Source organism: Coccomyxa subellipsoidea (assembly GCF_000258705.1).
Source record: "Coccomyxa subellipsoidea C-169, whole genome shotgun sequence".
In the NCBI taxonomy this organism is placed as follows: Eukaryota; Viridiplantae; Chlorophyta; class Trebouxiophyceae; family Coccomyxaceae; genus Coccomyxa; species Coccomyxa subellipsoidea.
The window spans coordinates 382,178-403,057 of NW_005178020.1; the positions used below are offsets into that span (position 1 = coordinate 382,178).

The following is a 20,880-nucleotide window of genomic DNA, read 5'->3' on the forward strand; positions in this document are numbered from 1 at the left end:
AAATGGAGCTTTTGTGATTGTCTTTTTGACTGCAGCACCCATCAAACGTATTCTGTATTCTGGTGAGCGGCTCACCGCGACAGGGCGGCAGTCGAAGCCTTTGTTGTAGGTGTCCTTCAAGCGCAGGCCCAAGCTGAGAGCGGCCTCCAGGTTGTGCATGCACTGCTGCTCATTTGGCGGCTGCCTCACAAGACTGCCCGCCCGGCTGCCCAGGCTCTCTGCCCGCTCCGTCAGCTACAATGCAAAAAACGCATCGTTTGAATTCGGATCCTAAGCTTTTTTCTGCATGTATTCCACTTTACATGAGCCTTAGGGGTCATATATGTCTAGCAACACGTGTGACACAGTTCTCAGTCTTGGCAGAGTTTGGCGCTTTGTCAATCGATGCAATGACATTCCAGGTTTTTAGCAGTCAGAGGATGTTAGAACCACGGGCTCACATGCTTTCTGCCAAGAGAGGAAATGCCTGTCTGTGCAAACACGGGGCAGGTAAAGACTCCCACAAACGCTACCCACTTGCAAAAAATGATCCGATCAACGAAACAACTAAGCATGGGCAAAAATGTCTGTAATAAAAAATCTGCTGGCCACTGGGTGTGCACATGAGAACAATGTACCCATGCTGATCTCCCCAATCATTTACTTTTGATCGAGGCGTTTCCATGAGAATGCGGGTGCCAGGCAAGATGCTCGGGTGAGAAAGGGCTCACGTTGCTGGCAAGGCTGGAGCTGCGGCTGAAGAACTCCTCCGTGCTGCTAGAATTCCGACGCCTGTCATCCTGACCTGCACAGATTTATTCCCCCACTTCACCAAACCCTATATATACTCTAATCGGCCAAATTCGGGCGCCAAGCCAAATTAATTCATCATGACCTTGGCGCCATATTTCCATCTCCATATGTTTTTATTACTACTTCAGTGCCTGCCAACTTTTAAAACCTTCTTAGGCCCTGGAGTTCTCTGGGACCACTGCTGAGTAGCTACCAGCAAGGGTGTGCTGCAATGTCAAAGTGATTCTGCCGGAACCTAAAGCAGGCTTTCTGAGACTTTCAATGATAGATGTACTGCAGCTGTGCACACCTGCAGCAGGCATGGAGTCTTCCTCTTCTTCTAGAAGGTTGCCGAGAGGCATGGGCGCGCCAGCAGCTGCCCGGGCGGGCTGCCCAGAGCTGCCCGCAGAGCTGCCCGGCTGGGCAGCGGCAGTTGCCCAGTCCGCCCGCTGCGGGCTTGTGCAGGAGCCTGCCCCGGAATCTCCCGATCGCCGGGTGGCAAACAGCGACACACCTGTGACAGTCATAAGAAGCTCCTGTGAATGCCTCTTTATATGAATAAAATACCCAGCACCACTTTATGTTTTGGTCTTGTTGCCGAATCAGATAATTCTTTGTTCGCTCCCTCCCGCAGCCATAATTCCAAGCCATGCAGCAAGCCATCTGCAATGATCCTTCAAGACCAAAAATGGGACCCGCCTTCTTTGGAGCCCAGTGTGCATCCAGCAGGCGTCAAATTGACACTTTTTCACTCTGTCTAATAGTGTCACCCAAGCAGCAGACGCTTGTTGGCAGCTTGGGCAGTGGAAGATTTCAAATGGATAGAGCAATCACCATGGTTGTTAGTCGGGGATATGAGCGGGCTCGAGCCCCGCGAGCTGCCGGCGCGCGACAGCATCGTGGCCGCAGGCGCGCTCGCCGCCGATTGGCCGCTGTCCCACCTGCGGCCAGCTGCCGCCGTCTCGCCGCGCTGCCGATCTGTGTACGGCCGATCCAGCTCCCCGGCGGCGGCCGCTGCCGCCGCCGTTGGATGCACGGCCAGCCCCGGTTCAGCTGTGGCGGGGGAGAAGAGCTGCCCGAGGGCAGGCAGCTCGCCGGGTGCGCTGCCCGCCTGGCGCAGTCCGGCTGCCCGGTGCAGCGCGGCATGCGCCGGGTGCATCCGCATGTATGGCGCCTCCCCATGGAACGCCTCCTGCAAAGAATGGCGCTTCTCACCATGAGGTACTTCCAAGCACTGGGTCATGTTCACAAGTGGGCTGTAGAGTTCTGTCAGATCGTGTGAATGGGGTTACTACCAGCGCTGCCCTATCGCAGGGTCAGAGGGCAGGCTAAGAAGAGTATGATGTGGTCACGCACCTGCGCCGTGCCGGAGGCATATATCGCTGCGGCGGCGGCCGACTGGAAGTACGCGTCAACGTCCGAGTGCGCGACAGAGAGCGTCGTGCGCGTCCGGAATGGCGTGTCCATCCCCGGCATCCGTCCCCGCATCGTTCCCTCCGGCGACGCCAGCGAGGCGCCGCTGCCGGAGCCGTCCCCGGAATTAGTATTTGTATTTGATTGAGTCAACGCCACCCGGCCAACAGCCGAAAACAGCGGCGGCGGCCGGAAGCCGGCCGGCAGCTGCGGCGCAGCTTCCATCCCCCGGTGCACCGTCCGGTCCATCGGCTCATGCATGCTGTTGTAGCCATGCACCTCCCACTGCACGTCATGCTGCGGCAGCTGCCGGTCATAGCCACCCTGCTGGTAGTGATGGTGGCGTGGCGGTCTGGGAAGATCCGGTGCCCATTCCGGGACCAGGCCACTCTGCCCAATGGGCCGGTGCGCGAGTGCCTGGAAGGGTGAGTAACCGCCGGAGGGGGACGGCCCCCCGCAGAAGCCGCCCTGCTGCGCCGTTTGGGTGTAGTAACCCGGCGAGCTGACGTCTGATGTCAGCATGGACTGCGCTGGAGGGAACGTTGCTCCCCAGGCGCCGGCATGGCTCGGCAGCGGCCACAGCCGCTCCGCGCCCTCCGAGGCCTGCCGCGCTATCGCAGCCGAGTGCCTGTTCACACAAGGGAGCGGTTTTTAACTTCCTTCACAAAAAACACTAGAACCATGCATGCTCGGGGACAGATAGACTTTTGGAGAAAGAGGCTGCACATTCAGGCAGCGCCAGCATCTGATGACAAACAGGTCTCTCGGGAGGCGTACCCTCATCCATGCATATTTTGCAGTAACATAAGAAGGGTTGACAAGCACAAGAGTTGAGCATCGGATCAGCCCTGAAGTGGCTGGAAGCAATGCAATATAAGTGTGACATGTAGGCACTGCCAGGGCCTCAGCACAAGATCACCCAAAGAAAAATGCTTGCCTGAGGAGGGCAGCTTTTCGAGGGGAGGCTCCGAGCTCCAGGGTGGGCACATCAGGGGGCCGGCCGCGGTGCATGTTAATGTCCAGCGAGCGCCTGCCGGCATGTGCCGGGTGGCCGCCGGCATGTGCCGCGTGCGCGCCGCTGTCGTAGGGCGTTGCCTGCAGCCCCGGCAGGCTTGGCGCCGGCCTCGGGGGGCCACCATCGTGACTCAGCTTTGAGGGGGACGCCGTCAAAATGTCCAGCTGCCTGTCATAAAAAGAAGAACGACCGCCAAATCAGAAGACAGTGGAAAGCACTTGGCTTGGCAGCCTGGTCCCCCACGTTTGCTCCACTCCTGGAGCTCAAAAAGATGTAGATGGTTATATATGGCATCTACAAGATGAAGGCTGAGAGCCCAGCACGGCACGGTGAAGGTGACTCGTGTGGCCTTAATTCTTAGGCTGCTGGCCTTGATCAGCTAGAGAAGCGCCTCTGCACTTGCTTGGCTGTCAAGGCAAAGGCTCACATGTGGACTTGACACTGTTGCCGCTACACTGATATTGAAGCAATAGTGCCTCACCTGGGGCTGTGGTAAGTGCTTCCCATGTCCATGCTGAGCCGGTGCAGCGTACTCTGCCCGCCGGACGAATCCAAATTTGAGTTCGAATGCATCTCGCTGCTGACCCTCTGTGGGTCATACCTTCTTTGCTGCTGCTGTTGGTGCTGTTGTGGAAAGTCTCTGAAAGCTGTGGGTAGAGGTACGGTCTCTGAGGCCTCTGAGCTGTGCGGCTGCCTTGTTCGCCCCTGGACTGGCAGCACATAGAGCCAGATGTCCTGCTTTGTTCCTGGCGAGGGAGGGGCCTGCTCCTGAAGGTGCTCATAAGATGCCTGCATGCCCAAGCCAGCAGTCTCTGCCAGAGATTATTTAAGGCACTGATGCAAGGCACAAGGCCAGCAACTTGGCACAGGATACTCGGCAAGAAGCATCAAGTGGGAAGGCAAGAGGCGTGTGCAGCTCAGAGCAGAGGTCAATGATCGTTGTGCATCTCAGGCTTTGGTGTCTGGTTTACCTTTAGATCCTGGAAGTGGGCGTCGCAGGAAATTGGGAATAGTCTGCCGCTGCCGTATGGTAAGGCGTAATCCAGCTCGAAGGCTGGACGCCACTCCTCATCATCGAGCCTGTGGCATCGACCGGGAGTTACAGCCGGGGCTGGCCTGTGCCGACCGTGTCAGACTATGCCAACGGTATGAATTGTCCTATTTAAAGCTGATACATCTTTATGGATGCTGATTGCAAGGCAGTACGAAGATGAAACGGTGCTCACCCTACCAAAGCCGCTATCGCCAACCGTAGATTAGCGTAAGAAAGTAGAGGCGAGAAATTGCAGCGCTCGGCGTCCCCACCAACGCATACTATCCTTTCATTCTGTAAGACCACCCTGCCTCCCCAACAGCATATAAGCTCCAGTCTTTGCTGGGTCGCCATCTGGCGCACCCGATGAGACACCCTGAGAAGGTCTTCTTACATCCCTCCTTTTTTACGTCCTGCGCAGTATGGAAACCATGATAGTAGAAGCTTCATCAGATTCCATGTATTGTAGCGTGATGGTTTGATGGCATACTGCTGCCCATCACTTGTTCAATGGCCACGTTACATCTACTTCGGACGCGGTCACTCTCTGGTGACAAGAGGTAACATTTCTGAACATTATACCTTGGTTGTAATCCTCTCTACAGGTCATCCTCTGAATCTCCCGTCGTCTGAGGACCTTCACGCTCTCGGTCACACTCCCGATCCAGGCAGCGTGATCGGCCTGCAGCTGCAAGCTTTGCCTCTAGCCCAGATGATAAAAATGATGAATAGGAGACTGTTGGTACATGAGCACTGAATTAGACAAGTTTGCACCCACGTGGGTGGATGCTCTGAATTCTAACCAGGAAACGCCTGCCACAGCACCTGTTGAAAGGTCTTTGCAGCTTTTAGCCCTGTGCCCTGTTGCGTGTCTCTGACATCTGGGCGACACGTGAGACAGAATTACTTCGCTGCAAATGCCAAACAAACTTCGGCACACTTCAGGACCTTAGGTGCATCTTTACTAGGCGCGCCAAGACGTGCCGATATCAGGCGACCAATCGACACATTTTTGTTCGGATCGCTCACACTTCTGTGATGCGTCTCGTCTTGCCTTAAAGCAGCGCAAATACCGTCTCATTTTTTGGCCGGAAATCAGCGGATCACAGTGATGATTACACAGGGCTCGAGCCCTCACGTCAGCAGAGACCGCTGGAAGACCGCTGTACCGGCCTTCAACCCTGGGGATAAACTCAGGATCTTGTGATTTCAGACTTGCACTTGACCCTTCCTCTTTTTGGGCTTTCAGAGTTGCAGATTGATGTTGAAGGAATGCTCGGGTGGCAAGGCTCTTCAGATCTTACATGAGCCCAGATATCCACCACACACTTCTGCATGTAGGCATGCACATTGATTAATACTTATTGCACCGGTACCATGCAGGTCCTGGTCACCGGGTGACCTAGCTGTGATGTACCTATCACGGATGTATGCATTAGACCCATGGCCTCTGAAACGACACTTCCCCAGAGAAAAGTGAGAAATGTATGAACCAATCTCACATGGGACTATCATGCCATGTCTCCCGGTGTGTACTTCCTAATCTTGAAGTGGACCTAGGTACCTGTTACAGCACCAAGTTGCATGCAGTTGCAGAAGGCCTTATCATCTCGCAGCAGATCCTGCTTTGGCTACCACTGGTAGCCTACCAGATTGAAGCCGGGACGTTCTACAGTACATGTTTAGAAATGACACGCCTAAACTTTTCCGTGTCATAATGACAGGGACTCATCTGTTTTTCTCTCTCTCCATGTTGACCAATGGTCAATGATGATCTGCCTGACAGGGGACACACTAGCAGCCGCACATGGCAAAACTGGAAGGTACTGCTTGCTCCTTACTCAGTCTCAACGCCAACATGCACCCTGCACTCAGCTCTCCTTCCCTCCAGAATCCCAAGGCTGCCCTCAACGCACCCCAACCTTTGTTACTTCAGAGTCCCTCCTGCAACAGACCGTCGGCTCGAGACTCGCCTGCGCCTATCTGATCTGCTCGGCATAATCCCAGAATTTAAGAGCTACAGGGTCCCCCTGTCAGGTTTCCCCTCCCCTAATACTGCTAGGAGAGAGTACTCATCCTATGGACTCCTTGGACCCTAAGGTGCCACCTTGCCCTGCTATATACTGTATGAAGGCAACCTCCTAGTTGCTTTGCGCATGCTGCAGGTCTCCCTGGCAGTCTGTCACTCGTTCATTTTCCTTTGCCTTGGGGTCTCCGCGATTCTAACAACAGGCTGGCTCTGGGACGAGCCATAGAAATTCCTGACAGTTCCCCCCTGTATCCCTTGCACATAAAGAAAGAGAGGGTCTTCATTCCAGGGTGTGCGTGGTGCTATAGAGCGGGGAGGCATCGCCGCTGTACAGGTGCTGGAAATTGGAGATTAAGTAATCCAGGGCCCCCACGATCGCCCCGTTCTCATCGGGCGACAGATCGGTCCGCACGCCTCCGCCCGTGGGTGACTCACCCGCGAAGCCGTCCCCATAATCGCTGCCCGCCTCGCCTGCTCGCGCCGTGCCCACCTGCCCGTATCGATGCACGAGTCATGAAGCCATGTCACAAACTAACACCGCTCCATGCCATACATGCGTTGCTTATTTGAATGCAGCAGCTCAACGACTAGTGTTTCTGTTTTTCCCCGACGTTCAGCACATGTTCAAGAAGCGGAAGAGAGGACCCTCCAAGGGGTAATGTCTGTAAAAGACTGACAAGCTTGACCACACCCAGCAGCAGGCCGAGTTTCACAGATGAGACATTCTTTCTTTGTAATATTCTTGTTCACATGGCAGTATGACACTGGCAGCGCAGATAGACTGGGCCTCAGCTAAGAGCCCTCAGCACGTGTCACAAAGCATCCAGGACACCAGTCTGCCCCAGCAGTTTCTGAACCACTTGGAGTGCAATTTCAAGACCAGTTCTACCGATTGCTGTCCTGGAGCTCCGCGTCGCATCGCTGAGGGCGGTTCCCATTCTGTGGGACTACAATAACTTATACCCACTTGTTTTTTGGGGCTCACCCTTCTGCGCTCGTGGTGCGGCGGTGGGTGCCAGGCGATGCAGTGCGCGAGAGACAGCGCCAGCGCATGCGCATCCATCTCGTTCTCCGCAGCGTTCCCTGCCACCCTGTACACCGCAACAATCCCCCTGCTTTCAAAACCACATAACCCAGAGATACGTCGACCCCTCCTGTGTGCTTTGCTCCGATTGAGCTTTTCCCAGTGCAAAGAACCTTCGTTGGGGGTCAGAGTCATTTCCCATGCAGATGCCATGCGCTGTGCTGTGCCTGCATAGTGGGTGTCTTCCAATTGGAAAGGAAATTTACTAGGATTGTAGAGAAGGCTCAGCCATGACGATCATTGGCGGTTGCTTAAGACACTTCAGGAATGACTATCATTCTAAGTGACACGGGATGCGTGACTTCCAAAATTTCAAGCGCTGCGAAGCTTGGTGTCTGGCTTGTGAAAGTCCTGCTGCTGCCTAGCTAGGCGCACAGGGGCACACATATCTAGATTGAGAGCCTGGCATGCGCGCACCGGTAGAGGGTCTCGAGCAGGATTTGGAGGCTGGTCTGGTTGGGCACGGGCAGCTCGCTGATGATGATGGCGCAGCGCGATGGGCTCTCCAGCCCCGCCTGGATGAAGTGCGGCAGCAGCCTGCGCATATGTGACATAATTACTAAATCAAAATTGGGCAGGGTTCCTGTTATACACAGCCGGGTGCAGGGGCGGCACATCCAATGCCACTCCTCCTAAACCCAATGAGGTTGAATGATGCAATAAGCAACAGACGATACACAAAACATGCTGGGCAGAGGTTGCAACTTCTTTCCCCTTGGAACCAAAGGACTAAAACCACCCTTAGCCCCAGGCAGGATTACACGGGACAGAATTTCGCTACTGCCACTATGACAGAATCCTGAGCGGCTTTTCTTGAATTGCGCAGCTTTTTATGGAGACTAAAAAAGGCCCATTTCAGGACATTTTGCAAGGGAGGCACGCACTTGTATGTGAGGAGGGGCTCTGGCAGGGTGAGCAGGAAGCGCTTCAGGGTGTTTGCCACCACATGCGGCGATGTGCCTGTGATCCAGAGGCAACATATATCAACCATGCAGCTGCAATAAACATGACAAGTGGGCTGTGATGCCTGATGGCCATGAATAGAGGTCATCAGAAGATCATCACAGAGTTTTTGAGTGCAAATAAGTAATCCAAGGAGCTTTGCATACCTGGTGGAGGCATCACAACACCAGCACCTGCACACCAGCACCAAGTGATCAGATGGTTATCTCAGCAAAGAGAGCGCAAAATTTCTGACATGTCCCCTTTTAGTTGCCAATTGCCAAAATGACGTAAATAATAAACTAGGAAAGCTCTATCAAGTGGTCTGTCAGCTGCAAGATCACCACCCTCGTGCGAGATGTGATGAAGGTCTCACCTTCCTCGAAGGCACCCAGCAGGAAGTGCACGAGGTCCTCTGGGGCATCCTTCTGGAAGAGGCCCTCTGCTGAGAGGCCCCCTGTGACGAGGTGCGTGCAGCAGACCAGGATTATCCGCGGACAGGGCCGATTCGCCGCCTCCTGCTTGCAGATGCTCTGCGGAGGCATGCAACACTCACATCGGGTCCGATTCTCTAAGTGCCTGCACCCCCTCGCAGCATGCATGGCTGCACAATTGCAGCCATCTTGGCACCTTCTTGGAGTTTTAGAGAACTTGCACACGACATGCCACGGTCCAACAGAACAGATGGTACCTTTTCTGTTGATCCTGTTCCCTTCGTGTGTTCTTGGCAGGCTATCACTCGCTTGCGCAACATGAAGCAGGCCCTTGGAATGCCTGGCCCCACATGCATTGTGCATGCTCCAGTGCGTCCGTTACGAGCTGTCAGTCACTTTCACAGACTTGAATTGGTGAGTGCTAGGGAGGCTCACCGAGAGCGGGCCGCCTGCGAAGGACCTGATGCCGTCCTTGGCCTGCTTGATGCCCAGTGCTGTGGCTATCTGCACCCGCTCTGCTGCCCTGCACACACGCCAAAAACGTTAGCCAGATTTTGGAAGAGAGCACTGCTACAGTACTCTGTGCTACATCTACGTCGTTGGTCCTTGACCATGTAAAAAGTGAGGAAGAAGAGCAGTCTGGGGTGGAGGAAAGCAAGCAATGGACCCACCCTGTGCTCCAGGTCTTGAGCGAGGAGATTGCAAGCTGCTCCCTGGTCCAGTCGCGCTGCTTGAGGCTTTCGCTGGCTGCTGCAGTTTTGTCCCGCAGGAAGTTTGCAAGCCCCATTCCCCTCGACTTCAAAGCTGCAGAGCCAATTCCCACACACAAGCTTCAGGCAACCGGCCATGAACACCAAAGAAGGATGAAAAGAACAAAAGTATATCCTGCTGACGTTCAGTATATGCTAACAGAAAGATAGGCATGCGATTGCACGTCTTATGTCTTGGAGTTCAGAAGATGAAGTGACGAAGCAACACGACCTGCAAACCCTGGAAATTTTGATCGATCCGGAGCAGGAATGCGAAATGAAGATTATTATAGCGCATTCAAGGCGTTTCTGAAGTAATCTACATGGTCACAAGCAAACGTTTCGTTGCAGTCTGCAGCACATGTCACCATCGCAAAGTACCTTCAACGGTGTTTTCGGTACCGAACCCCAGCACAGAGTGCGTCCGTTGGTCCGTGTTGTTCCTCTCTGGGCGTGTTTGCGCTCCTAGACCTTGTGTAGACTGTGCTCCTGAGATGAAGTGCCCATCACTGCTTTCCTTGTCTGTGTGTTCCCCATCATCGGTCGCAACACCAGAGTACGATTGCCACTTCATGTTAATTGCATGGGATTGTGGTGTCTCTTGGGTTGCATGACGGGTGACTCAGACAAAATTTCCGTCCCAAAAGCTTTCTTGGAGCTGAGCGGTCCCCCCCGTAGTGAGCGGCGGTGGTCTTGGCCTCCCCGCTTTTTGAGGTTCTTCTGAAGAGCTCGCCTCAGATATATCATCAATTGAGGCTTGCTAAGTAATGCCCGTTTGGGAGGCAGAACTAGCAGATTGTTGCTTTTGCGTGCCAGAGACCTGTAAACGACCACCGCAGGCCACTCCAAGCTGCCATGACGACAGTCTTGACAGCAAACAGTAGGTAAGGGCACATGTTCTGTTGCCAAGTGTGGAATTGAACCGGTGTACGGAGGCTTCGTATCTAGAGTCATATTTAGTTTATTAAAGGGCAAGACTGCAGTTTTGAGCTGTTTCTTGGTTGAGGGAATATTTGTTTGGGAACAGTCAGAGACACCTGTATACGGGTTTTGGACCACATGCACAAGAGTCTGTCTCATATTAGCTTCCGTGTCATGCAGAATGAATCCAGGGGTGCATCAAAGATCCGAGCCCATGGAGGACCGCTTGAGGGAGATCCTCGAGGAGACAAAACCGTGCGTCAGTCTCAAGTGAGTTTTCCTGCTGGGCTGTGTTAAATATCATACCTGCTTCTCCGATCCCTTGTGCGAAAGAGAGAGGCATGGCTCCGTTCAGTCATTGTATCCTACCAATTTTGTTGTAAACTCACTAGCAGGTGTGCTTCCCTAGCAGAAAGCCAGCTGAACAGAAAGGAAAGAGACCCAGCAGACAAGAAGACGGTCCAAACGCCGAAGCGCTGCCGCTTCCTAAGGCTGCAAACAAGAAGACACAAAAAGAGCAGGACAAGTACGCTCCCTAGCCATTCAGAGTAAACCCCATCCTTGTACTCACTGCGAAAGGCCCTGTCGTCAGAGCACCTTAAGACCCAATTGCTGTCCTGGCATCCATCTTGGAGCTTCACTGTCAAAGGTGTGTCCTGGCATTTACTTTAATTGTATGCAACCAGGATCACTCGCCCAAAGAAGGCAGCAGCACCTCAGCAGATGCCAGCAACACCGAAGCAGCTGCCAACACCAAAGCGGACAGCGCAGCCGTCCTCCAATGCAACACCGAAGCAGACCGATGCGGCGTCTCCTGCTGTAAGGCAGACGGCTCTTGCACACCGCAACAAGGATGGATCACTGTACAAGCACGCCTCTGCGCCGGGCGCCCTGCCAGCGCGTCAGCAGCCCTCAGAGGCCCAACAGCTCAGGGGCCTTCCCACACGAGCAGCAGCCTTCGCCATTCCAGGTGAGCAAGGCTTCATCGTCCATATGGGGAGTGGGGCACTTGCTTATGACGAGTGTGGTGGGCACATCAGGTCACTGGGGTCCTGCATGCTAGGGTGTGCAGGAGATAGTGCTGTGATGGTATAAGAGAGCCTTATACCTGACCGCACTGGTTCTGGTACTCTCAGTCATGCAGGGATGCAGGGATCTGACGCGAACTGATACTGATCCTGCCACCAGCCTCGGAGGCATAATGGTGACCGGTCGCATCTGTGTCAGATTCTCTCTTCTCAGGTAGCTGAATTGTAGATCCAAAAGTGCAAGCGCAAGCGAGTCTCATTTTATCTTCACGTGGCTGTTGAACCGGCGCCTGATCCCTATATCTGACTCGTTGACTTGGCTGGAACGGAGTAGTGTGACTGACTGATTGAGTGAGTGGTGCCCGCAGCTGCCCAGAGAGTGCCCAGCGGGCAGCCCAAGCAGGGCAGCGCACCCTTCAGCTTCCTGGCGCCGCCGTCGCAGCAGGAACAGGAGCTGCGCAGCGTTCTGCTGTCAAAATGGGCTGGGCCGGGGTTTTCTCTGCCCCCCACACCTGAAGCCCTGCCCATGCCCAGCGCTAGCCTGCTGGCGTCCAAGAAAAAGAAAGGCTCCTAACCGCGCAGCAAGAATGCCCAAGGTCACCCAGCCGATTTTAAAGGCAGAAGGGGCCTTTTGTTGGGCATGCTCCTGGAAATGGGTTGTGAATTTGAGCTAATTACTGGGCGCAAGACACGATGAGCAGTATGCTCAAGGCTGCAGCACTCCTGCAGCACAGCTGGACGAGGCAGAAACTCGGGAGGGGAGAGGCAATTCAAGGGCAGAGCGCATTTGATAGATGACATCAGCCACCAGCTACAGATTACATAAGCGCTTGAAGGACCTTGCGAACCAGTCGATGGAAGCAAAGTATTCGACCATCATCTGTGGGCAGGGGCATTCATTTTGGCAGGGCTCCTGGCCTGTCTTGGCTGCCAAGCCTGCCACCTGAAGACAGCCTTTGTACACCATCCATCTCTGATTCATGGGGGCTCCGATCATGTCTGGGGAGCGTCTGCCAGAGTCAGTCATGCTCCTCGCTTATTATTCTCGCACTGTGCACTGACCTGTGGGGGGTGGCTCCTGTGTTCTTATTGCGAACTTGATGGGAAAACAAGAGAGATGATGAGGACTTGATGTGTTGAGCAGGGGAGTCTGCCTCATGTATTGTGGCAACGCCCCTGCAGTCTCTATGCTGCTATGTATGGGCAAAACCTGCCAGCTGCATTTGTGGCCACGCATCGTTTTTTGCGAGGCCCAGTGCTGCTCGGCAGTGGCCCCCAAGTTTTCAGGCTTTAGCTGCCAGCCTTGGCGATTTTTATCTGATTCAAGCGCCTATGTTTGTGGTTCTTTAGACCATAGGTGACAGATAGGGACAGCTTTTGGTCTGTAGGCCAAATAAGACCTGTCATAGGCATTTCATTTATGGAACTGGGTTGCACTTACTCCCCGGCACCTTTCTTGTGGGTGCTGTGTACATTGAGTGTCTTTTCCGGAAGTCCAAGGATCCCTGATTTATTGGGAGTTTGTTGGAGCTGCAGGCCCTTTTTTGAAGCAGCTCTAAAGGGGTTGCTATCCTATAAGAAGGGAGTAAGATTCTCTGCTTGTCGTCTGCATTCTGCACATATTTCTTGGCTAGCAGTTGACCATCATTGAATTGCGGGACCGCCTCCTCAGTTGAGCGTGCTTCTCTTTACGGTTCCTCGGTTATCTGAAGTTTGATGATCTTGTGTGACCCCATTGCTTTGCCGAAACAGCAGATGTGCGGCTGTGAGGAATCTGCAAGACGTCCTTTAGCCAATAAAAAAGTCAGCATTGCTGGGCTTGTATGTATGATATGTCATGTCTGCTTCGGTTGAGAAAAGTGAAACTTGAGACGTGCATCTTGCGATGCACAAGTTTGTTTGGTGCTGTTTGCTGAGATGCACACACATTGAGCTGCAAAGGCATCATGTTGCAATTGGTGATAGTTGCCAAATGAGAATGAGAGCACAGGGGGTTCTACATCTAAGATATAGAACCCCCTGGAGAGCAGGCCCTAGGGGTGTATGAATTATGGAGTTTGCTTAGTATTCCGCAAGGGAGTGCTGGAAGTGACATTGTGGTTATCACATGAGCAACATGGTGGTGGCAGGTTGAATATACTCGTGCGAGACATTGGCTAATATATCATGACGTTTATCTTTGATAGTGTGCCCCATCAAGGCCCTGGAGGTCACCTGGATACTATAATAATAATAATAATAATAATAATATTCTGTACGAGTGGCGAACCCAGAGCCCAGAGGGCCATAGGGCATACACAGGTCCGTCTGCAGCCGGAACCCGGGGCCGATATGCACAGGCTTGCAGCCTTGTCAACTCGCAAATGCACCCTTGCAGCCTACTATGTCCAGATAAATACATTGCTATGTTACTACGGCGGCAATTGCTATGTAATTGCAGCATGTGTGTTAGGATATTGTTGGTGTGGATGCAAGGCTTTGAGTGCGTGAAGAGCTGGCATGCAGTGCACTTTCGCTGTTTGACTATGCCTGAGGCATTATGCATTGTGCCTCGCGTTAAAAACTAGCGTCTGTGTACAGCTGTAAGTATTGCGTTATTGAAAGCTTGATAAATGTGCTGATGCCTCAATTGACCTCAGTTGCAACAGCACTACGCAAATTTCTGAATGCCCAGTTGATCTCAACAAGACTTGGCATTTAGAAGACTTGGCCAATGGAGAGACTTATATGCCAGACATACAAGGTTGTGCGAGCGCCAGAATTCGCGGTTGGCTGTTCATGTTACATATGCCAGTGTGAGCATATGCAAGTTTGAGCATATATTAATAGTGCATCAGATATTGATTCCATTCCCTCACTTGAAAGGTGAAAGGTCATGATCACAGAGCCAAGGTCATCCCACAAGCGTCTCTATTACAGCGCTGCATCATTCACTTCTTGGCCAGCATGGCTTTGATGCGGGCACGCAGATCGTCAGGCACTTCAGCAATGGACACACTCGGCGCCTTTCTCTCTTCTGCAGGCACCTGCTGCACTGCCGGGGCGGCACTCGCAATGCCCCAATCATGCTTTTGCTTCCTTGCCTTCTTTGGTTTGCTAGATTCTTCATGCGCGCCTGCCCTCTTCCCCTTGCTGCTCTTTGACCCGCTGCCTTCCCTTCTGCTGCTGTGCTTCTTCCTCCTCATGTCGTCCTCTCGTTCTCTTTTTCCTGAATCTCTCTCCCGGACACGGTCGCTGCTGTGGCTTCTATGTCTGCTTCTCCTGCGCTCTCTGCCTCGGCTGCCGTCACTCCTGAACAGCGTTGATCCAAAACTTTTAAAGAAGGCCAGCCAGCGTGAAAAGGACAGCATGTGTCCGGGGGTGCAAATGTACTTCGCTCATGCACATGTGAGACATGAAGCAGCACTCGAAGGCGAAGATTTTGATTGCCACATCTGACATGTCAGCGAAACCACAGCCTGACAAACTCCAGAGACTCAGATGCAGAAATGCGAGGTGCATACAGGCGTTCACAGTGTGTGCCTTGACACTGAATCCGATGCGCCCTGCATCCACTGTCGAGGTGATTACAGAGGGAGAGGAATGCAGACATCAAAGCAGAGTGCGCGCCAAAAGGGATGAGAAAGGAGCGCCTTGCGATGTAGATGCAATGAGTGCAACATGCACGTTACCTCCTGCCCAGGAGCACCATCGATCATGATTGTAGTAGTCAAACCAAAACCCCTAAAACAAGTTCTGCAAATCTTGACCTAGAACCCTCCAAGGCAGAACATATCAAAAAGGGTCTCCTCCGTTTGCATTGTCAGCTGCATTTAAAGGGCTTACCCGCACGTTAAAAAGCTATTATCTTGTATTCCCGCAACCCCAAGATCCCGTACCTCGAACACCTGTTATTAAAACGTTTGCATGCTCAAAGTTATTTAGTGGGGGTTAGTAAGACTGCTACAGTAGTGGGCAGGGCACCTGTCACGGTCGCAGTCGCGGCTGCGAGTGTGCCGGTGGCGGCTGCTGCGCTCGGCCTGTCTGCTGCTGTGTTCCCTCTCGTGCGCGTGCCGCCGCCGGTCCGAGCTGCTGTCCCTGTCAGGCCTGGGTCGCTCCTCTGTCCTGTGCCTGTTGCTCCTGCAGCACAACTGTGATACTTAATCACTAATCCTGCATTTTCTCAGACAAGGCCATATGGTCAGATATAATACTTTTTATCGAAGTTTGCAAATGCTTTGAGTGGCAGTGGGCAGTCCCGATGCCATGCAACGCGCTTGGCACACATATACAAACCGGAGATTTGCCTTCTCTTCTCTGTCAGGTTCTGTTCTGGGCATCGCACAAGAGATCTCATCATCAAAGGTGGCGAGGATGTGTTGTCCCATGGCAAGAACAAGCACCTGTGCCTGTCAGAGATGCCGGCGCTGTCATTGGATGACTCATCGGGTGAGTCATTGCCGGACGCGCTGGGCGACCGGATGACTCGCGGCCGAAGGATGTCCTCCAATTTAGGCAACGTCTGCTGCGGCTCTGGCGCCTGATTGGGCGAAGCGATCTTTGGCGCCGCAGACCTTTCTACCTTTTTTATCTCCCCGGCCTCCTTTTCTTCCTCTGGTGCTATGGAGTCTGGGTCCTGCACCGTCACCACATACGGGTCAAGAAACAATTTTGATGGCCTTTGTTGTATTAAGCTCACCTTATCACTGGCACACACAGAATGCAGACCTTGACTGGCCAACCAAACCCATCAAAACTATGGCTCAGATTTGCATTGCTCAGAGGAACGTTCGATCATTAGGAAATAGTCCTGCCTCAGGCTGTCTTTGTTTGCGTGGCTGCAGTAGCAAGAGACCTGGTTGCCAGACTTTCACATCAGAACCTTAATGTGATAGCAAGTCGACGATGTTTCTTGACAGATGAAGCATCAGAATGTGACTTGCCTCAGCGAGCAGGGCCAGACGGTGGTTTGCAATTGCAGTTGAGCTTCTGGGAGCTTCCGGCGCGAGCAGCTGCGCGGCAGCCGCCCTGCGCGACGCCAGAAGCTGCGCCGCCAGCCTGCGCGCCAGAACACGCAGTTGCTTTGAATCAGTTACCAGACACTGCACTTCCCAGTAGACACTGCCAAGCTTGTGTTTTTCCAATTGTCTTCACACTGCCTCAGCAATCTGGGCATGACCCCCTCGCTGTGTTGTCCAAAGAGGGTCATCCGACGGCCAAGCTTTGATGAAAAGTCTACATAAGGCAAGCAGCAGCATGGATATATGCATGATACCTAACATGAGCTTTTCTCGCTGTCTGAAAGCAGTAAATAAAGCATCAAAGCAGCACAGTGATCGGCCCATCAGGGAGCACGCACCGTCGGCGTTCTGCTTTCTGATCGTCGGTGGCTTTGGCGGCGTCGGCAGCGGCAGCAGCCGCGAGCGCCGACTCGACGCCGCGGCCGCTGCTCCACGCGCGCGCCAGCCTGGCACTGGCCGCTCGCGCGGTCTCCTCCGCCGTTCCCTCCGACAGTGGTAAGCCGTCATCCTGGGGCGTGCCCTCCCTGCACAAGCATCCGAAGCCTGTTGTAGCAGGTCAAGATGGCGCCTGAAAATCCTGATGGTTTCCAGATACTGCCAAGGTGTATGCATATTTTCAATGTAATGTTTTGCAGGTTGTCACATTAAAAGAAAGACAGATAGGCACATACAGAGCACAGGCGAAATGTGCATTGGCGCAGGAAGGCACGACTGGGCAACACAGAAACTTGTGACTCTTTGGATTGTGGCGGAAAGACACACCTGTCAGGATCGCTGTCAGAGCTTTCACTCCCGCTGTCGCTGCCATTGCTGTTAGCAGCAGCTGCTGCCGAATCATTGGGCGCTGCTTCTGGCGGCACCCCAGTGTTCCCATTGGGAGAGTTGCCCCCTTCAACGTGTAGGACAGCAGGCTCCGCCGACTCAACGTAGTCTTTTGGTCGGCGCACCGTGGCAATCCCTGCCACGCTGGGATTGGCTTTAATTGTGAACACCGCCCCTCCTGTATGAAGCATCGCAAGCATTTACCACACCCAAACATGACTTCTGATTTCTAAAATCCAGGAACAACCAGAAGGGATGCCATGACTGAAGTCAAAGGCTAACATGCAGTTCCTTGTTACCCTCCCTTGGAGACTTCCCATCTCAAGAGTGCAGCCGCACCTGCAGGCTTTTTTGCAAGCTTCTGCCCGGCTTGGGCAGCGGTAGGGACACTTGCGTCTGCAGTCTCATCTCTCCCAACAGCTGGCCCTTCCATCGGTCCCTCCAGAGTAGCCGCTCCAGTCTCCTCAGAGCGTGCAGGCGCCTCCTGTTCATGTCCAATCCTGTCTGCGCTGACAGCTGCTGTGGTCGCTGGGGTGGATGGCTCCTTGGGGATGGCAGCAAACACCTGCTGTGCTGCCTCGGCGCCGAGCGCTTCTGCCAAAAGCTGCCTGCAAGGTGGCACACTAATATCTTTGCATGTGGTCCCTGTGAAGATAACCCCTTGAGTACTGTCACAAAACTATGAGACAGCTGTCCTCTGTCTTCTCCACAGAATGCCAAGCAGGGCATCCAATTTTCTAGATGTCCATGACCTTGATCTAGAACTTGATGTAAAACTTGATCTAGAAATGATCACACAGGGAAGCTTGCAGGTAAGTTTCAGGTGTGTGTCCGTTGGATATGACAGGGGAATGTGGGAGTAAGTTCTGGTCACCTGTAGTACCAGTGGTGCTCGTTGCTAGGATGCAGAAAGGCGAACCGGGGGTTGGCTCTCTCGCGTTTGCGCACGCTTGCCTCAAACTTCACACCATTCTTCTGCAGTGTGCACATCATTGACCTCAACACCAGCCCTCTTATCCATGCGACAAATGGTTTTAATCGGCCTAGACACTTTCCTCATTGGACGGTCTGAAATGGCGTTCCAAATTCTTCTGAGAGCATTCTTAGTGTCAAACGCTGTAAATCCATTCCCAAATTGCCAGCTGAAAAGTACATCAATGTTCTTTTCAGTGATAACTGAGCCCAAATCACGCCCAAAATGATGAGCATGTTTGTTGTGTACTGAGGGTTCTCAAGCGAGAGAAATGAGCACCCAATAAGAAACAGATGAACAGATGCACGTTTCATTTGCCCGGTCACCTGTGGGCGTTTGTGCAGTCCGTTCAGCATCCAGTCAGCCGCAGCTCCGCAGTTCCACCAGGTTGGTCCAGTTTTGGCGCATCGCAGGATACACTCGGCCGGGGCGCACCTTCACAAAGGCGACCAGCTTCGCCATGATTGCCTGCACGTCCTCCGGCGGCATTCCCTCCTGCTGTGCTGTCTCCGCCGCTGTTCTCTCTCCCCCATGCTGTGATTTCTGACTGGCCCCGGTTACACTCGCCGCAGCAGTGGCACTGTCCGCAGCCGTCACAGCAGCACAGACCATATCTGTGATAGCCAGGTCAGCCGCCAGGCTGGCGGCAGCGGGGGCGCCGTCAAACGGATGCAGCCGAGGGGAACCCGGGGGAGGAGCCTGATTTGGAGCATTGCCGTCGGTGGCCACGGGGGGTTCCCCCGCAGCAGAGCGGGGAGACCCGATGTGCTGGCTGCCGTACGCGCTCAGCATGCTCAGCGCGTTCTCGCTGCCCGCCAGCTCAGTGCCGTCTGCTGCTGACTCAGGCGCGGTGCTGTCAGGAACTGCAGCTTCGTCTGACTCTCCTTCTTTGCTTCCCTCCACTGTCACCTGCAGGAAGCAATTCATCTCGGCAAACTTTTATAATTTTCATGGCGTCAAGCAGAGATGGCTGGCAATGCTTGGCTGTGCCAATCCAAGGGGAAAGCGCGGATGTTATGCAACACGGTCAAAAACTGTTCTAGACTGGTCTTTGCCTCACATCTCTCAAAGCCCCCCGTGCCTTTCCTCTGACTCTGTTGAACAGGGGACACTACAAATTTTCGGTTTTGCAGGAAGCTAGGGGGATGTGACCTGGGGGTCAGCAGAGACGAGCCACTGGAAGTAGGGGTGGCGGGGATTGTCAGGCCGAAGGAAGGTAAAGTTGGGGTTGCTGGCCTGGCGAACGCGCAACACCAGCTCCGAGTGTCCGCCTGACTCGCGCACAAAGCGCGCTGTCTGCATCATGATCTGCAGCACACACTGCTTATCAAGAGTGTGCATCCTCTTGCATGAATGCAAGGCACGCAGGTGGCACTTCGTTTTCAGCATACGATTCTGCTGCCCATGCCAGGCGTGCAAACCAGTCTTCCTGAGCAGATGACAGCATTGTCATGCAAGCCTTGGTCAGTCAAGGCCGCTCCCTAAGCCACAAAATGTTCTGAACCTCAAGTTCAGGACAGAGGCATAACCTGCACCTTGTGAGAGCGGTCTGTGACGCCGCGGAGCAGAGGAGACAGGTGCGAGGGCATCGGAAAGCCGGGGTCATATCCCTCTCCATCGGCTTCGCTCCCCGGCTCTATCGCATCCGCCACCCCCTCACCGCCGCCGTAAGAAAAGCCCACGGCCGCAAAATTCCCATCGCCTGTTGCTGCATCTCCCTCTGGCGATGCATCCTCGCCGCTAGGCTGATCTTCTAGCGTTGCTGGTACTGGAGGTACGCCTGATAATGCAACATACTTGCATGGTCAAGGCTTCTGTAGCAATGGACTCGATGACCATGTGTATAGATGAGTCTCAGCCTGCCTAATACACGCAGCAAGGGTGGATCAGCAGTAAATGTACCGTCATTAGCACTGAGATTTGTCAAGCAGACATGCAAGCAACAAGGCAGGTGTGTTCGCTGCATGTTCTGGTGTGGAACAGATGCAATGAGTAGTAGGCCAAGCACGAGACTGCATGGATGAAAAATGGAGTTTTGCATGAGCACCTGCGGCCCAAGGGTGCTGCAGTGCTGCCTCCCGGCTGTAGTCCAGGTCTGCATAGCGTTCCTCGTCTAGCTCTTCTTCCTCGGCTTCCTCGTCAGCGCCTGACACTTGCCTGCACAGCACAGTCCTTCCTGATTGCCATGACAACAGTAAAGTTCAGCTATACTGACAATGTCAGATCCTCGAACGTCAAGCATCCATCAGAGCAGGTGGCGCAAGGGTGCAGACCTGGAAGTTGAGGCGGCCGGAATGCTGTCCAAGAGGAGTCTGGCATCGAATCTGTCTACCAAAGCATGCTCATCTGGGCCCCAGCGCAGCAGGTTGTGCTCGAGTGCTTCAGCAATCCTGCCATCTGCGTCCTGAAAGAGAGTACACTGCACACCGACGACTGACAAACCGATATTTGTGCCACCTGCATCATAATTGTAAAACATTAGCTTTCGCCTTTCCTATTTTCTGGCAAAGAAGGACTAGCTAGTGGATGTCAAAGCCGTTGTACGTCGCATGGAACACCTCTTAGCCATACAAAAGCATCTGACCTAGAGTGGACAGTCTGTCGACGCCAGCAAAGGGTCCTAGATGCTCCTTCCTTTGTTTTACGTGAGACATGGGATCCCAGTG

At 53.7% G+C, this 20,880-nt stretch overlaps 4 protein-coding genes across 4 annotated transcripts; 1 reads left to right on the forward strand and 3 right to left on the reverse strand.

Annotated features, from left to right (window-relative positions):
- Positions 1-6,541: 6,541 nt before the first annotated feature.
- Positions 6,542-10,044, reverse strand: COCSUDRAFT_83603 (hypothetical protein; the record flags this gene model as incomplete). Its single annotated transcript, XM_005643101.1, has 9 exons — positions 6,542-6,751; positions 7,247-7,352; positions 7,763-7,882; positions 8,230-8,305; positions 8,455-8,481; positions 8,664-8,820; positions 9,157-9,244; positions 9,393-9,525; positions 9,852-10,044. 9 exons carry the CDS (start codon positions 10,042-10,044, stop codon positions 6,542-6,544), a joined length of 1,110 nt encoding a protein of 369 aa, XP_005643158.1.
- Positions 10,045-10,605: 561 nt separating this feature from the next.
- Positions 10,606-11,993, forward strand: COCSUDRAFT_60166 (hypothetical protein; the record flags this gene model as incomplete). Its single annotated transcript, XM_005642986.1, has 3 exons — positions 10,606-10,646; positions 11,078-11,361; positions 11,788-11,993. 3 exons carry the CDS (start codon positions 10,606-10,608, stop codon positions 11,991-11,993), a joined length of 531 nt encoding a protein of 176 aa, XP_005643043.1.
- A 1,471-nt stretch (positions 11,994-13,464) lies between these two features.
- On the reverse strand, positions 13,465-14,019 carry COCSUDRAFT_34503 (hypothetical protein). Its single transcript, XM_005642987.1, has one exon. It carries the CDS (start codon positions 13,962-13,964, stop codon positions 13,641-13,643), a length of 324 nt encoding a protein of 107 aa, XP_005643044.1. The 5' UTR covers positions 13,965-14,019; the 3' UTR covers positions 13,465-13,640.
- Positions 14,020-15,339: 1,320 nt separating this feature from the next.
- Positions 15,340-20,868, reverse strand: COCSUDRAFT_45296 (hypothetical protein; the record flags this gene model as incomplete). Its single annotated transcript, XM_005642988.1, has 14 exons — positions 15,340-15,538; positions 15,802-16,034; positions 16,127-16,131; positions 16,338-16,456; positions 16,758-16,943; positions 17,182-17,419; positions 17,581-17,849; positions 18,116-18,216; positions 18,650-19,123; positions 19,367-19,522; positions 19,750-19,994; positions 20,262-20,371; positions 20,488-20,671; positions 20,799-20,868. 14 exons carry the CDS (start codon positions 20,866-20,868, stop codon positions 15,340-15,342), a joined length of 2,589 nt encoding a protein of 862 aa, XP_005643045.1.
- Positions 20,869-20,880: the final 12 nt, after the last annotated feature.